The 18,131-nt window shown below is 41.4% G+C and overlaps 2 protein-coding genes across 2 annotated transcripts; both read right to left on the bottom strand.

The window, feature by feature from the left end:
* Positions 1–598: 598 nt before the first annotated feature.
* Positions 599–9,715, bottom strand: LOC115799943 (toll-like receptor 13). Its single transcript, XM_030757233.1, is given in 5 exon segments — positions 599–839; positions 1,212–1,329; positions 4,648–4,737; positions 4,740–5,043; positions 9,671–9,715. Coding segments are annotated over 5 exon segments (798 nt in total).
* Positions 9,716–11,623: 1,908 nt separating this feature from the next.
* LOC115799942 (toll-like receptor 13) lies at positions 11,624–17,922 on the bottom strand. Its single transcript, XM_030757232.1, has 4 exons — positions 17,513–17,922; positions 15,474–17,437; positions 13,176–13,293; positions 11,624–12,547 (listed from the first exon to the last, which is right to left on the bottom strand). The coding sequence occupies exons 1-4, from the start codon at positions 17,920–17,922 to the stop codon at positions 12,307–12,309; spliced, it is 2,733 nt and encodes a 910-aa protein (XP_030613092.1). The 3' UTR covers positions 11,624–12,306.
* Between the last annotated feature and the right edge of the window lie 209 nt (positions 17,923–18,131).

Raw genomic sequence — 18,131 nt, 5'->3', positions numbered from 1 at the left:
TATTGTAAGTGATGATTACAATTACCAACACATGGCAATAAAATCAAAACCTGGGGGTGTTGTTCACTGTTATTCACCTGGGCAAAAATGGATTTATCCTTACAGGACACTGATGTAGGGCTTTTGTCTTTTTGAAGGTAACTTCAGTGCTTACTCAACAAATGAGACTTTGCTCAGATGAGATGACTTTCAAATTTTTTCTTTTTTTTTTCACAAAAACTGAGTGTCCGTCTGTTGTTATCAGTTCATCAGGTCCTTATTAAACAATCATAAAACAAATCTTACGGTTTGATTATATTTAAGCTGTTCAACTGATTTTCTATTTGTGTTGATTAGTAAGTTTTACTGAAACTTTTTTCAGTTACAGTTTAAAATAAAGGGCAGCTGATTTTTCAAATAAACTTATGGCACTAATGTAGGGTTATGAGAACAGGATAAGCGGAAGCGAATGGATGGATGTAGGGTTATGAGGTGACTATAAGTTGTGATTTGGCACTTTATAAATAACATTAACTTCTGATATCAAAGCAAACAAATTAATCCCCAAAGAACATGAATTACACTCGCTGTTAACCAAATATTTTACACTTCCATTGCATCATGATGTAGTTGACACAGTGACAAGTATCGACTCCGCTTCTGGATTTTCTCTGGTCTCCAGAGCCTGCCGGAGTTTCTCCCAGAACAGCTCGGTGTGTCCTGCTGCTCGTGGCCAACTGAGGTAGGTTTTCTTTTTCAGCATGTTCCTCATGCGGTGGTAGGGAGAGAGCAGATAGCTGGGAATCTCTTCCAGGAACACCAGAATGAGCACATCCTTCTGCTCATCGAACAGACGGAAACTAAAGGTAGGATGGTGAAAAAGAAAAACTTTAGCATTATGTCAGACAGTATTTTAGAGAGAGAGAGAGAAATAAATATGGCTTAAAACAATAAAATAAAATTAAATAAATTCAAGGCTGTATTGGTTCCTATTGAAATGGTCCAGAAATTTGTTTGGGAATGTTGTAAAAATCCTGTAGCGTTCTTAGATTGTGAAAATTACAATCTGTAATGGTGGACAAAATAAAAATAAACATTTACAGAGTCAGGGAGAGTAAATGGGGGGGGGGGGGGGGGGGGGATTCTTCACCATCAAATCACAGCCTTTGCACGTATGTGTGCGTGCACACACAAGTTTCACCCAGGTTTTGCATGGTGCCACACTGCATTACCTGGCAGCCTGGATCTCTCTAGAGCACCATTCACTCTCAAGGTATTTATGACTGATTACACAAATGGTCTTCCTACTTCCATAAATGGCATCTGTGATGTTATCTATGATGGGGTTCTCTGATGAAAAGAAAAAGAAAAAATTACAGTCAGTAATTAAACTGTATGCTCCTCAGCAGACCATGTATTGTGAAATGTGGTGTAGTGATGGGTCGGTCGTGAATGAGCCGGCTCTAAGAGCTGGACAACAGCTGGAGAGGGGAGGAAGTGAAACTAAATGAAAACATAAGAGACAAATACCGATCAAAGTAAAACAGGAAATGAACAACATCATACCCCCACCGATCATGGCAAATGACTGCCCCTCCCTGAGCTTGGTTCTGCCGGAGGCTTCTTCCTTCCTTTTCCTTCCTACTTTTGCCAAGTGCTTGCTCATAGGGGTTTGTTTTGACTGTTGTGCTGTCTCTGTAATTATTGTATGGTCCGTACCTTCCAATATAAAGCACCTTGACGTGACATTTTGTTGTGATTTGGTTCTATATAAATAAAATTTAATTGAATTATAGCTGAAATGCAGAAATTAAGTGAAGGGAGGGGAAACGATGACCAATACTACTTGTCATCAAGGTTAACAACAGAACAGAAGAACTAAACTAATCCCCAGACAAACAGTTGTGGTCAGAGGTTTTCCATACATGTCATGGCAATTTGGTGCTTTTAGTGATTTCTTTAAAAAAGCTGAAATGATTGTACAGTATATATTTATAGTCTTTAAGAGAAAACAAGAAATGGATTTTCTCTAATTCGTAAAGGGTTAAAATTATACATCCAGGCTATCATTGGTGATTGACTACAACTGGCAGTTTTTTTGGCAGCATAAAAAGGATTTGTTTGAAAGCACTCATTGGATTTACCAATATTTAGAACAATGGGAAAATCCAAGGAATCCAAGGTGAAGCTCTAACTGTAGATTTACATATGTTGCGAAGGTTTCTTGGAGCCTTTTCTAAACAACTGTGTATTCCAAGATAGTCAGTTCAAACAATTATACTTGAGTACATGTTATTCAGATGTGACACCACTTTGCCAAGGTCTGGAAGACTTAAATTGTCACCACTAGATAAGAGGAAAGTTGTCAGGATATTCAGGAACAATGCAGGAGCCACCAAAGTTTTGGAAACTGCTGGAACACCAGCGTCACTGTCTACGGTGAACCAAGTTTCACGCTGTTATGGATGGAAGGGGTGCTGACCAAGAAAGAAGCGCTTGTTGCAATATCAACCCATTCAAATTTACAGCATGCAAGCATATGGTGATAACGCCATGCTCTGGGGCTGTTTTGTTGCCACTGGTACTGGTACACTGCGCAAATTGGATGGAAGTTAACAGAATCCTAAACAGAAACTCCATCTCAAATATATAGACTAAGAATTAAAAAAAAAGAAAAAAAAAAGAAGCACTATTAAAACCCTTTGCTGGAAATGGTAAAACATGGATGGAACTAAATAAGCACCAAGACAGTGGGAGTGGGAGACTAAAACGATAAACCAATACACAAGGAACCAGAATCCAAGGAACTCAAACAAAAACTTCCCAAACATTAAATTATAAAACTAAGACTCAAAAATTAAAAGGCTCAAAGTGTCAGGATGCAGGGGTTTTGTTGTGGTGGTTTGTTCTCTCTCTCTCTCTCTTCCTTTCCAGGGGGCAGGTCTGGCTGTGTTTTGCTATGTTGAGGCGGAGCCTGAGGTCAGAGCTGGATAATCCTGCACACCTGTTGTGCAGTGATTAGCCCAGTATTTAAGGTCCAGGTGTTACCCTCGGTCTCCGCCAGAGTGTCAATCTACCACAGTGGTAACGACCTCCAGCCAAATCACAAGGTTCATAGTGTTTACTGCCCGTCCGGTGTTCATGTCTCTGTGTGTCTCTAGGAAGCTTCGATTTACGTCAGCCTGCCTGCCCTCCTGGATCCGCTCGTCAGCCACCACATACCGGCCACCTTCCACACACACTCCTAATTGCCTGCCCTCCCCACGGACCATCCAAACCCCTGCTGCCCTTACGTGCCACCCCGGCAGGGCTTCTCAAATCCCGGAATCAAGTAAGACAGTCTCTTTCGTTTGGAACTTTCAATTCACTTCCCGTTTTCAAGGAATTCACACCCAGTTGTCTCCTCTGCCTAGAGAGAATTCCCTTTTTCCCTGGTGTCCTGTGAAAGCCGCCAGCCACCTGTCACCACGCCGGATTCATCTGCAAGTCCCCAGTGCTAAACATATCTCTAACGCTGTTTCCAATAAATCATTTGTAAAGCACTCACGCCACCTCGTTTGCCTCTGGTCTTGGGTCCACTTAGTAATTCAGACCGCTAGTTGTGACACAAAGTTAAAAGTGCAAACATGAGAAACATTTGCACAACAAGGAACCCAATTAAAAAATTTATTTACCAAAATTTATCCAACAACACAAAATATTATACCAAGGATGCAGGGGAGGTATAATAATAATCTGCAATGACCCACACATAATTAACACAAATTAAATATCAAAAGCAACAAGGATGAAAACTCAAATAAGAATAAAAAACTAAAAGCAAAAACCACACACCCCAACTAAGACCACAAAATAGAAAAGAAGAATCAAAAACTCCACAAACTCAATGATATCTTCTGTAATGTATTCTCTCTCTTTGAATAATGACAATAATTTGTGCTTCCATGTACAAATACATCTGCCAATGGGATGCAAAGCTGTGTAAAAGCATTCTGGGAAATGTATTGAAACCCATTTTTGTGCATCCATTTTCTTTTTCAGTTCAGGATAAGCTAGGGATCTAGCTCATTTGACATTGGGCAAACAGAAGGGTACACCCTGGATAGCTCATGGCTCATCATTCACAATCATATCCACACTTGGGAATTTAGAATCACCAGTTACCTAACATGCATATATTTGGACAGTGGGAGGAAGCTAGAGAACAGTGAGGGAGAACAGTGAACCTCAACATAGATAGGCCCCAGCCAGTCAGTGGGTTCAAACCCAGAAACATCAAGTTTCTGAGTTTGAACCAGTGGGTTGGCAGTGTTTCTGGCAACAGATCATAAATTCACTGACCTTTAATTCAAGGTAATTTCTGTAATTACATTTTGGCATAATTTCACTAAGACGAATGAAACAAGAGCTTGGCACAAGGCAATGCAAAGCTTCTCTAGAAGAGTGCACAAATAAAAATGTGGTTATTGGGGGTTTTCCCTAAAAAAGCACAAATGTGAACCTTTTGGTGGTGCTGGAAAATGGTTTGAGGATGACCAAAACTAATGTATCATATTTAATTGCACTACTGTACATGTAGTATTTTAGTGATGGACAGACAAAAACAAAAAACTGGGACAGTACTCAAACCAATAACAAGTAAGTTTGAATTCTAGCCTGCAGTCTTACCTGGTTCAAAGTCTCGATGGTGTAGGCACAGTCTCCAGCCCTGTTCCCCTTCCAGTTTGGGTAACAGCTCTTCAATGACCCAAGGCTCATGTGGGTGTTATAGGAGATGAAAGCATCATACTGATGAGGAGTTTCCTTGTTTTTGTGCTTTTTGTCAAAGAGCCAAGCCACAAACAGGTAATAGGCATAGACCAGCTGCAACCTCATGAAATGGTAGGTGAAGGACACCACCATGAAACAGAGGATTGCACATGTGGTGAAGACAAAGCAAATGAAGCCAGTGTCGATTGAGCAGAAGTGCGTGTCAAAGTCCAACAGCATTGTACCTCTGAATTCTTTTGGATAGTTGCACATAAAGTTATAGGCATCAAAAACTTGAGTTTGTCTGTCATCAGACTGGCAAAAGCGTCAGTATCTATCTGAGATATGCTGTTGCTACTTACGTCTAACAGTGTCAAATTTACCAAATCTCTGAAGTCTGATGCGTGAATTGTTGATATTTTGCTTTTAGATAAATCAAGGCCCATCACAGTCGAAGGAATATCTCCAGGAACAGCACTGAGTTTACTCCCAGAACATATGATGGTATTGTTGCTGATTCTGCAAGTCTTCAGGGAAAATCCTCCAACTGGAACAGCAAAACTGATGATGCCCAAGACAATAATGTTTAGTTTGCAACAGTTTGATTCTCTTCTTTGTTTGTTTTTGCCATCCTCCAATCCAAGAGCCATTTTTAATCCTTGTAATAAACAAAGAGCCAACCAAATCCAAATACAGCCTATCAGAAAATGTAATGTATATTCCACCTGGTGAATTAATCATGCAGATAATCCTGAGAATTCCAAAAAAAGCAAAAAAAAAAGAAGTGAAGTGAATATATCTATACTTAGAAAGCCTCTTTCACCACATAATAAATACAGAAATACACCAAAAACCTCAAGAATGATGCTTATTGTAAATAATACCATCTTATTCTTACTGTAGCAACTCGTCTTTAAACAGTCCTCCTTTTCTCTTGAGTGAAGCATTTGTGACACTAACCACTTCTGCCTGTTGTTTCTGTTTTTATTTCTATTAACTGACCAAGAGAGGAAGTGAAAGCAGCCAGCAAAAGACAGTGTATACTGGGGTCACCTTGAACGTACAGTATGCCATATATTATTGTGCAGTAAGATGCTGGTAATTGCTTAGCATACCAAACTTCCAGTCATCTGTCTTGTAGATATTACCAAGACTTTTCATATTTCTGTCAGAGGATGTATTAATGGAAAAGCTCTAAAGGACTCTGATCTTCAGAGCATGGGCTTTAATGTTCTGTTTCACTTACGTGTCGTGCTGGGGGTTGTGCTCTATGCACACTTTCGCTGGAAAGTCCAGAAATGACTGAGCACTCACAGACACCAAGCATGGTGTGAGGAAACCTATAGAGCAGGAGTCATCAACTACATTTGTCCAAGGGCTGGAATTTTTCTCAGCAGACACTGTGGGGGCCAGATGCTCTTGTAAAGTAAAATAAAATTAATATTGTGTCCTAAGTAATATATGATCATTTTCCTTTCAATTTCATACAATTTTTAATGATGTGATGTGCAAGTCTTGCACTTACATGTTCTTCTCTGTTATGCTGACAGTTGTTATGAAAGCATCACAACTGTGTGCAGTTGTTCTCATTATAGATATAATGAGCATGAAAACAATAAAATGTTATGTGAGAGCAACAAGTTTATCTATGCACAATCTACTGTTTTTTTTTTCAGATTCAAAAACCCTCTAAATCTGCCTGGACATTTCCTGCTAAAAGAGCAATTTATTATTATTATTATCTGGATCCTATGGTAAATTTTCATACTTTCATTTTACAGGCAATGGTGATGGTGCGCTTTTGCAAAAATGTAAATATAGTAATTTATCTACTTTTTAAACAGATAATATTTGTTTTGTGGCAACACCAACTAAATATCAGTGTGAATGAAGGCAAAAGGCCCAAATATTCCATCCATCCATCCATTTTCTTCCGCTTATCCGGGGCCGGGTCGCGGGGGCAGAAGCCTAAGCAGAGAAGCCCAAGCTTCCCTCTCCCCAGCCACCTCCTCCAGCCCATCCGGAGGGACCCCAAGGCGTTCCCAGGCCAGCCGAGATACACAATCTCTCCAGCGTGTCCTGGGTCTACCACGGGGCCTCCTCCCGGTGGGACATGCCCGGAACACCTCACCCAGGAGGCGGCCAGGAGGCATCCTAATCAGATGCCCGAGCCACCTCAACTGGCTCCTTTCGATGTGGAGGAGCAGCGGCTCTACTCCGAGCCCCTCCCGGATGGCCGCACTCCTCACCTTATCTCTAAGGGAGAGGCCAGCCACCCTTCGAAGGAAACTCATTTCTGCCGCTTGTATTCGCGATCTTATTCTTTCGGTCACTACCCAAAGCTCGTGACCATAGGTGAGGGTAGGAACGTAGATCGACCGGTAAATCAGGAGCCTCGCTTTTACGCTAAGCTCCTTCTTCACCACGACGGACCGGTGCAGCGTCCGCATCACTGCAGAAGCAGCCCCGATCCGCCTGTCGATCTCCCGTTCCCTTCTCCCATCACTCGTGAACAAGACCCCGAGATACTTAAACTCCTCCACTTGAGGCAAGAACTCGTTCCTGAGCCGGAGATGGCACTCCACCCTTTTCCGGCTGAGGACCATGGCCTCAGACTTAGAGGTGCTGATTCTCATGCCAGCCGCTTCACACTCGGCTGCGAACCGTTCCACTGCGAGCTGGAGGCCCCCCTCCGATGAAGCCAACAGAACCGCATCATCTGCAAAAAGCAGAGATGAGACTCTGAGGCCACCAAGGAAGAAGCCTTCCGCCACCTGGCTACGCCTAGAAATTCTGTCCATAAAAATTATGAACAGAATCGGTGACAAAGGGCAGCCCTGACGGAGTCCAACACCCACAGGAAACAAATCCGACTTATTACCGGCTATACGGACCAAGCTCTCACTGTGGTTGTACAAGGACTGAATGGCCCGCAACAATGGGCCAGACACCCCATATTCCCGCAGAACCTCCCAAAGAACACCCCGAGGAACACGGTCGAATGCCTTCTCCAAGTCCACAAAGCACATGTAGACTGGTTGGGCAAACTCCCACGCACACTCGAATATCCTTGAGAGGATAAAGAGCTGGTCCAGCGTTCCACGACCAGGACGAAAACCGCATTGTTCCTCCTGAATCCGAGGTTCGACTAACGGACGCACCCTCCTTTCCAGCACCCTGGCATAGACCTTACCGGGGAGGCTGAGGAGTGTGATCCCCCGAAAGTTGGAGCACACCCTCCGGTTTCCCTTCTTAAAGATGGGGACCACCACCCCGGTCTGCCAATCCAATGGCACTGCCCCAGATCTCCACGCGATGTTGCAGAGGCGTGTCAACCAAGACAGCCCTACAACATCCAGAGCCTTCAGGAACTCAGGGCGAATCTCGTCCACCCCAGGGGCTCTGCCACCAAGGAGTTGTTTAACTACCTCAGTGACCTCACCCCCAGTGATGGTCAAGTCATCCCCCTCATCCCCAGACTCTGCTTCCACTACAGAAGGCGTGTCAGTGGGATTCAGAAGGTCCTCGAAGTATTCCTTCCACCGTCCGACTATAGCCTCAGTTGAAGTCAGCAGCACCCCCCCCGCACTATAAACAGTGTGAGTGAAGCACTGCTTTCCCCTCCTGAGTCGCCTGGCGGTTTGCCAGAATCGCTTCGATGCCGTCCGAAAGTCTTTTTCCATAGCCTCACCGAACTCCTCCCACACCCGAGTTTTTGCTTTGGCCACTACCCGAGCATATTAGACTATGAAAAAAAGACTTCTACATAGATTCACACAGTACAACTGCAATGGCACAAAATGGCAGCACATTAACATTTAACAACATTTAACAATATCAGAGTACTAGGCCCCCTCCCACATGCGGGTACACACCCAACCGTCAAGCCATATACCCAAAGGAGATGGCGCAGGGTGGAGAGTATGCTCGGCAGCCAGTAATGATCCTTCCACAGTTTCACTGACAGAAATCTTGTTATGACTTTTTACTTCCTTTAGTTTGATCACCTTCTGCTGTGTTTACAATCAGATCACCACCAACAAAGCTCCTCAGTGCAGTGCAGTTCTGAAAATACTTGAAGTCACATGGTCAGATCTTGCATTTCAGGCAATGGGAAGTGTCATTTTGAGGCTTTTGATAATTCAGATTAGTCAGAGACAGATATTTAACAACTCAACTCAACTTTATTTATAAAGCACTTTAAAATCAAATGCAGTTGGCCAAAGTGCTGTACAACCAAGAACAAACAAGCAAAACACAGACATAAGATAAGGAAAGAAGTAATAAAACTACAGCTAAGAAAATAAACAAAGAAAACCAACATCTCAAACTGAGTTAAAAGCCAACAAGAAAAAATGTGTTTTAAGAGAGGACTTAAAAGCAGAGAGTGAGTCAGCCTGTCTAATGTGCAAGGGAAGATCATTCCACAGTTTTGGGGCAGCAACTGAAAAAGCGCGGTCACCTCTGGACTTCCTCTTTGTCTTTGGGACAGCCAGCAGTGCCAGATCAGCTGACCTGAGTGAACGTGAAGGAACGTACAGGTGGAGCAGATCAAACAGATATGACGGGGCGAGGCCATGAAGACATTTAAAAACAAATAAAAGGATTTTAAAATCAATACTAAAACAAAGTGGGAGCTAATGAAGTGAGACCAAGATCGGAGAAATGTGCTCATGCTTTTTGACCCCAACTAAGAGTCGTGCAGCAGCATTTTGTACCATCTGGAGCCGGGCAAGCAGTGTCTGGCTGAGCCCAACATAAAGTGCATTGCAGTAGTCTAAGTGAGGCGTGATAAAAGCATGGATTAAAATCTCAAAATGATGCTGTGAAAGAAATGGTTTCACTTTGGCTAGTTGTCTTGATAAAAGCTGGACTTGACTACTGACTTAATCTGGGCATCAAGTTTAAGTTCACTGTCCAGCTTTACACCTAAGTTTCTCACTGTCTTAGTCAGATGTTGAGTTAAGGGACCCAGGTCAATAGTCATTTTTGAAGTATCACTGGGCCCAAGCAGCAACACCTCTGTCTTTTTATCATTTAGGTGCAAAAAGTTAGTGGACAGCCATGCCTTGATCTCTCCAATGCACCTGAGGAGATGGTTAGCAGAATATGCATTTTGCTGCTTCAGAGGCACATAAATTTGGCAGTCATCAGCATAAAGGTGGAATGCAATGTCATGTATTCTGAGAATTGATCCCATCGGAAGAGGTAGAGAGAGAAGAGGAGAGGACCAAGAATAGAGCCTTGGGGCACCCCACACATAAGAGGTGCTGCGCAAGATTCAGCAGCCCCAATACGAACACAAAAACTTCTCTCTGACAAATAGGATCGAAACCAATCTAAAGCCACACCCTTAATGCCTACCCAGTTTTCCAGTTTCCAGTCTTCTAGGGTGTCACGCTTTTCTAAAAATGAACTGAGCTGGCAGTAAACAATCTTCTCTAGAATTTTTGAAATAAAAGGGAGTTTAGAAATCGGCCTGAAATTGGAAAGTTGAGAGGTGTCTAGGCCAGGTTTTTTAATGAGTGGGGTCACCACTGCCTTCTTAAGACAAGCAAGGAGTATAGAGGATAATGATGTGCCATAATTGATTGGCGTATAGTGCATATCATTATCTAATTTTTGACGGAGGTTGCGTTTAGCGGCTTTTCCATCTGAACACTTTTCCTCCTCACTAGGCTAGTGTTGATTTCAGTACTATTGGGGGGATGGCTGGAAATCTCTGGTAGGTCGAATGTGGCCCGCAAGCCACCACTTGACCTTCACTGCTATAGACGATGTGGTTGCTGAAAGCTGGTAGGTAATTTAATAAACTACAGGAAAGCAATACAAAAGAATAAAAAGTATCTACTGTGTGACTATGAAGTGTCATAGTAAGATTGATTGCATAAGACAATGATCTTGAAGATGCTCAGCTGGGTAATTCCGTCCATTATTTACATTCTATGTACAGGCACCTTTATGGAAGTGGAGAGGGCTAAGTTCACATGAGCCAAAGAAAAACAGACTGCACCAGGTTGAAATAAAATGGAATTACTTTTAAAGAGCATAAATTACAGAGGGAATTTGTGGAAATGTTTAATGCCACTTGTTTGTCCATAATTTATTAACAGCATGCAGAAATTTTTATAAACATTCAGGATTTAACCCTCTGGGGTCCGGGGTATATTTGGCTGTTTTTGACTACTGTTACTTTTGTTTTTATCTTTATAGTTCACCTTAGAAACTGTTTACCTTGCCTTGTTTGGTATCATTTTTTTCAGCACAGCCTCATATGTGTTACTGTACAGTTATTCTTTTATTTTGATATACTTTATTAACCCTCAGGCAACAAAGCTGTAGTAACTGTTATAATTTCTATACACTGTATTGCCAAAAGTATTTGCTCATCTGCCTTCAAGGGTGACAACCGGTGATCCCAAAGGGTTTATAATATGATGTCCGCCCACCTTTTTGCAGCTACAACAGCTTCAGCTCTTCTGGGAAGGTTTTCCACAATGTTTAGTAGTGTGTTTATGGCAGTGATTCTCAAATCCAGGCCTCATGGCCCAGTGTCCTGCAGGTTTTAGATGTGTCCTGATCTAACACACCTGAATCAAATGGCTGAATTACCTCCTCAGTATGCAGTCAAGTTCTCCAGAGTCCTGCTAATGCCATGAGGCCTGGATTTGAGAATCACTGGTTTCTGGCCAAGCCTGTCCCGACTGCTGCAGCAGGCACAGTAGAGAGAACCTCAAAGCAGGACTCCAAGGCAAGAGTTATACTTGTAATTCATTCTATTGTACAAACTTAGAAAGACAAGGCTGGTCTGGGGCCAGCTACACAAAACCAGAATACTTGAAAACTAGAGACTTGAAACGCAAAATTCAAAACACATTGCAGGAACTGACAAGGACCCGATAAAGGATAACGACCAAAGCAGACAATAAATACATCAGGGCTAATGAGGAGAGTGGCAGCAGGTGAGGGGCACAGCTGAACAGAATTACAAAGTGGAAGCAAAGCTAAACAGAAAGCACAAGGAACACGAGACTGTCAAAATAAAATAGGAAGTGACCAACCCTAACACACAGGCAGACTCAACACATGGAAATCTGACACAGGGAATCTAAACATATGACTAAACACACACCTACTTGACCACAGGCTGACAACATGGGAAAGAGAGACACAACACAAGGGAGGGACACTAAAGGAAAAACCACAGGGAGAACTAAACTCTAGAGCTACGGGAGAGGGAATCAAAATGCCACAAAAGGAAACTACGGGAAAGGAAACTAAACACAGAAGGGCCAAGACACGGGAACAAAAGAGGCACAGGAACACAAACGAAGGGAAACCTGAATAACATACGAATTACTAAATAACAGAACACTCAAACAAGAAACTGAGAAGCTAAACTGAAAGAAGAACTAAGAAACACCACCCAAAAAGTCAAACAAAACAAAATTAAACAAAAGGGAACTATACACACTGGGCCACAACGTATGTCACTTTTGGTATTGATACAATAAAATGAATCTCCAAAAACTATGAATGACACACGCTGCCAACTAAATAGTTTACATTTCCTTTCCATCAAGACTTAGCGGACACTGTGAGAAGTAATGACTCTGCTTCTGGATTTTCTCTGGTCTTCAGAGCCTGCCGGAGTTTCTCCCAGAACAGCTCGCTGTGTTCTTTGGCTTGTGGCCAACTCAGGTAAGTTTTCTTATTCAGCATCTTCCTCATGCGATGGTAAGGAGAGAGCAGATAACTGGGAATCTCCTCCAGGAACACGAGGATGAGCACATCCTTCTGCTCATCGAACAGACGGAAACTAAAGATAGGATGGAGAAAAGGGAAGCTTCAGTGCTCAGTGTACATACGTCTCTTACGATATTGTGTCTCTCCTTAGTTGTGTTCCAATTACCAGAGCAGTGGAAGTAGTTTATAAGAAATTAGAAGACAATCCCATCCTTTTATAACAGAAACACCTTCAATAATGAGGGTATCTGCTCATGGAACTGTGTCTTCAATTTTCATATTTCACAAATAAGACCCAGTACTGCAGGCAGAAACATGGGTGCACCATGGGTTACCTAGTTTCACCCATTGTGACTAACTGTCGAGGAAATGGTGAAGAGGGTTCCTATATCCTATCCTGGAACACCCCCGAGTGACTGGTTTAAGCATGTGGATGACACCTGGATTAAAATCTAATCTTGGAACATATCACAGTTCACTAAACACATGACCTTGGTAGACAAAAGCATCAGGTCCACCAGGGAGTATATAAAAAAATGAAATTGCAGTCTGTAATGAAGGACAAAATAACAATAAACATTTACAGAATATAAACTGAGAGGAATTCCTTCCCATCAAATCAAACATGCTTGCATGTTTGCTTTTGTGTGTGTGCGCACAGAGGTGTCACACAGGCTTTGCATGGTGCTACACTGCATTACCTGGCTGCCTGGATCTCTCTAGAGCACCATTCACTCTCGAGGTATCTGTGACTAATTATACAGATGGTTTTCCTACTTCCATAAATGGCATCTGTGATGTTATCTATGATGGGTTTTCCTAAGGAAGATAAAAAGAAAAAGCTACAATCAGTAGTTAAACTTTATTCTTTGCAGCAGACCAATTGGAAGAGTGAAAACATCTGGATAACAACAAAGAACAAGGTGGAATGAAAAATCCAAGACACAAATATCTATCAAAGTAAATGACCAACATCATAGCTGAAACACCAGAATGCAGGAATATGAATTAACTTAACTGAGGGGAAATGACCAATATTGGTTGTTATCAAGCTTAATAATAGAGAACAGAAACAACTAAACTAATCCCTAGACAAAAATACAGTTGCGGTCAGAGATTGTCCTACTGTACATTTCTCACTGGCATGAATGTCATGACAATTTTTGGTTTCAATTACTTCCTTGAACATTTTTTTTCCCCATGGTAGAATTATTGTACAATATATATTTTTAAAGACTTAAATAAACAAAACAAGAATTCTATGATGGGTTTTCCTAAGGAAGATAAAAAGAAAAAGCTACAATCAGTAGTTAAACTTTATTCTTTGCAGCAGACCAATTGGAAGAGTGATTTTGGATTTTGTCTCTTCCATTCAGGCTCGCAACTGGTAGTTTCTCTTTCCCAGCATAAAAAGGATTTTTTTTAACAGGACTCACTGTATCGACCAATACTCAGAACAATGAGAACACTGCAAAAAGTGAATGGAAGTTAACAGAATCCTAAACAGAAACTCCATCTTGAATCTATAGACAAAGAATTTAAGAAAAACAACAAAACACAAGAAAGCGCACAATTAAAACACTTTGCTGGAAATTAGCAATAAAAGACTAAGGGAAAGCACGGAGGGAACTACATATACACCAAGACCAGAAAACTCAGTACAAAAGACACGGGAAACCTGGTGGCGAAGCAGCACAATGGCTCTATGTATACAAAAGATGGTGACGGTGGAGAATTTCACTAGTCACTACCTGCTAACACAATTTCCATGTTCTGCTGGGAGAATGAATCCGATGTTCAACATTTGTTCCGCATGACTTTTCTCCAAGGTCATTTGCACCCCTCTAGTGGGGCACGCCCCACAGTTTGAGAAACACTGGCCTGTAGAACTTTGCTATTAAATATTTTACTTGCACAATGTGTGATATATTGGAACAGGAAGTAATTTAGCTGTAGGTTTAACATGACTGAGCAGAGATTTACTTATTTAAAAAAACTGTAAAAAATTTCTACAAAATTTTAAAAAAGTCAAAAATTGAAAATATGTCTGGACCACTGTGTAGACCTTTGCCTAATCAATATTCTTATCAAGTTGTAGATGAATTGGCTAATAAAATATGAAAATATGGGAGAAGTGATTAAAGTTAAATATCAATCTGTGGTAGTTCTTGAAAACTTCCAAAATTTGTAAAACAAACAAACAAACAAACAAACAAAAACAAGGTGAAAAACCTGAATTTCATCTGCAGCATATTGTATAGATTTGCTCAAAAATTTTAAATCCATCTGCCCTATTTTGGCCCTTACCCAAAGAGTATTTGTGCCATGTTTTAGAAGATTTCAAATAAAAATCACAGAGGATTAGTAAGTAATTTAGTAAAAAGTTGATGGACAACAGATGGATGCCAGATGGCTTGGTACCGGATAAGCTCTGCTGGCTGTCATCTATTGCCAACAGCTGAGCTAATAAAAAGTAGAACCCCAACAGAAATGACATAATAGGATACAAGAATCAAAAACTCCACAACTTTATCATCCCACACACTCGAGATATCATATTTAAGGTGGGAGGAAGCTAGAGAACCCACGCAGGCCAAGGCAGAACATGGAATCTCAACAGGCCCCAGCCAGCCAGCGGGTTCAAACCCAGAACCTTGATGCTGTGTGGCAACACTGTGTCATACTGTAAAACCACTGACCTTTACAGTACTTCAAAGTAATTTTTGTGAATACATTTTTGCAGAACTTCACTAAAATTAATGAACTGAGCACTTGATATAGGGCCATGGAAAGATACTCAAGTAGAGCCCATGAATGAAAATGTGGTTACTGGGGTGTTTAAAGTGTCTAAGGTGCTGGAAAAATGTTTGAGGATGACCAAAAGGATTTTAACTGCACTACATGTAGCACTTTAGTCTGGATTGAAGTGATGGGCAGATAAAAACAAACCGACACACTAATTAAGCAATAACAATTAACTTTGAAACCTGCAGTCTTACCTGGTTCAAAGTCTCGATGGTGTAGGCACAGTCGCCAGCCCTGTTCCCCTTCCAGTTTGGGTAACAGCTCTTTGATGACCCAAGGCTCATCGTGGGTGTTATAGGAGATGAAAGCGTCATACTGATGAGGAGTTTTCTTGTTTTTGTGCTTTTTATCAAAGAGCCAAGCCACAAATAGGTAATAGGCATAGACCAGCTGCAACCTCATGAAATGGTAGGTGAAGGACACCACCATGAAACAGAGGATTGCACATGTAGTGGAGACAAAGCAAATGAAGCCAGTGTCGACTGAGCAGAAGTGGGTGTCAAAGTCCAACAGCATTGTACCTCTGAATTCTTTTGGATAGTTGCACATAAAGTTATAGGCATCAAAAACTTGAGTTTGTCTGTCATTTTCTGCCCACTGGAGGAACCAGCTGTTATCACAGTTACAGGTGAACCCATTGCCCTGAAGATCCAAATAAATCAAACCTGATAGGGACATTATATCTTCTTTGCAGATAACTGAATATAAATTCTCTCTCGCCTGCAGGAACTCCAGCTTTTTCAGGTTGGCATCTTTAAGGAAGTCTAGAGAGTCGAGAATTGTCCTGGATATGTAAAGGCTTCTAAGGTTTGGAATTGGGAAAAACAGATCTGGAGAGAGTTCTCTAATTTCATTTGAAGAAAAGTCAAGATTTTGCAGCTGTGGCGTGTAAACAAAGGTGTCTTTGTCCAGAGAACGAATTTGGATGTTCCTGGCTTTGAATCTCAAAAGATTCGTCAAACCTTGCAAGAAGTTGACCGGCAGATAATAATGCAGCCTGTGGTGCTGCGAAGTAATGAGCAGTTCCTCCAGATGGGACAGATTAGAAAATGGTGGATCAGACAAAGGTTCATTTTCTTTGTAATTGATGTGATTTTCACTCAAATCCAATGTTCTTAAGTTAATCAGAGCATTGAAAGCACCTTTATTCAGTTCATCTTGTGAAACAGAATTTGTTTTTAGTTGAATATCGGTAAGATTTGTCAGTCCAATGAAACTCTGAGGATCAAGTGTATGTATTTGATTTTGGTGTAATGACAAGGTCTGGAGGGAATGCAAGCCTTTAAATTCCTCCTTATAGATAGCAGTGAGTTTGTTCCCATTTAAATACAGGTGTCTAAGGTTTGGCAAATATTCTTTGAAAGCACCGTTTAACTTGGTTATTTGGTTTGTCTGTAGTTTTAGAGTTTCCAGTTGTTTTAAATCCTTGAAAAGACAAGCTTGCAGAGCTGAAATTGAATTCTGATAAAGATAAAGCTTTGTGAGCTTTGTCTGATTAGTGAAATCCTGACAGGCCAGTGTGCCGATGTTATTGGTGCTGAGATCCAGCTCTGAAAGAGTCGGTATATTCCTTGTTGCAGCTGGAACCAGTGGAAGCCTGTTGCGACACAGGCTCAAAATGCTTAAATTTTGAGGGGATCTGAAAGCATCATCATGGATGTTTTTTATCTGATTGTCTGCCAAATCTAACTCAGTTACATTAATGCACAACTTAATCAAATATGCACTGACATCACTGAGGTTGTTGTATCGAAGTTGCAGAATCCTCATTGTTGGGATGGTGCAGGAAATGTTGATCCACGTGGTCAGGTTATGTGCCATTGCATTCATACTCAGATTAGTGAGTGATGAGTTCACTGACTCTAGCAATGGGCTCATTTGCTCAGGAATCACATTAATCCCACTAATATTAAGTGTAGACACACGACTCAGGAAAGTCTTGTTTTGTACATCCCATATCATTTGTTCCTTTCCAGGAGGACGGCCAATGTTCAAGTGCTTGAGATTTGGAAAAACATCGGCAGTGATCCTAAAGACTGTGAGGGGATTTTGAGACAAATCAAGGGACTCAAGTTCTACTGATGTGTTGGTCAGTTCAAGTGACTGAAAAATGGTTAAATAATTGTTCTTAATTACCAGCACATGTAGATGTGGCAATTGCTGCAATATCAGTTGAACGTGTGTAATGTGGTGCAGTTTATTATGAGAAATGTCCAGAAACCTTAAGCTTGTCATAGACTTAAAAGATGTGGATGCCACTTGTTTGATGCGATTCCGATTAATTCTCAGTTCAATAAGGTGACTCAAGCCATCAAAGACATTCTCTCCCAGTGCAACAAGGTTGTTATTATTTAGATTTAATTTCTGAAGGGAAATCAGCCTGGTGAAAGCGCCGCTATCTATCTGAGATATGCTGTTGCTACTTACGTCTAACTGTGTCAAATTTACCAAATCTCTGAAGTCTGATGCGTGAATTGTTGAAATTTTGTTTTTAGATAAATCAAGGCCCGTCACAGTCGAAGGAATATCTCCAGGAACAGCACTGAGTTTACTCCCAGAACATATGGCGGTACTGTAGCTGATTCTGCAAGCCTTCAGGGAAAATCCTCCAACTGGAACAACAAAACTGATGATGCCCAGCATGACAAAAATAATGTGTGGTTTGCAACAGTTTGTTCCTCTTTTTGGTTGGGTTTGTTCCTTTTCCAATCCAGGATCCATTTTTAATCTTTGCAACAAATATGAAAGCCAAAGGCAGCCAACCATGAAATATAATGTACTGTCCACCTGGTAAATTTGACTGTCGCAGAAAATCCTGAGTCAAAAAAGAAACAAAAAATGACACAAACTAG

The sequence above is a fragment of the Archocentrus centrarchus genome, chromosome 20 (genome assembly GCF_007364275.1).
Source record: "Archocentrus centrarchus isolate MPI-CPG fArcCen1 chromosome 20, fArcCen1, whole genome shotgun sequence".
NCBI lineage: Eukaryota > Metazoa > Chordata > Actinopteri > Cichliformes > Cichlidae > Archocentrus > Archocentrus centrarchus.
This window is presented reverse-complemented; position numbering and strand designations above follow the sequence as displayed.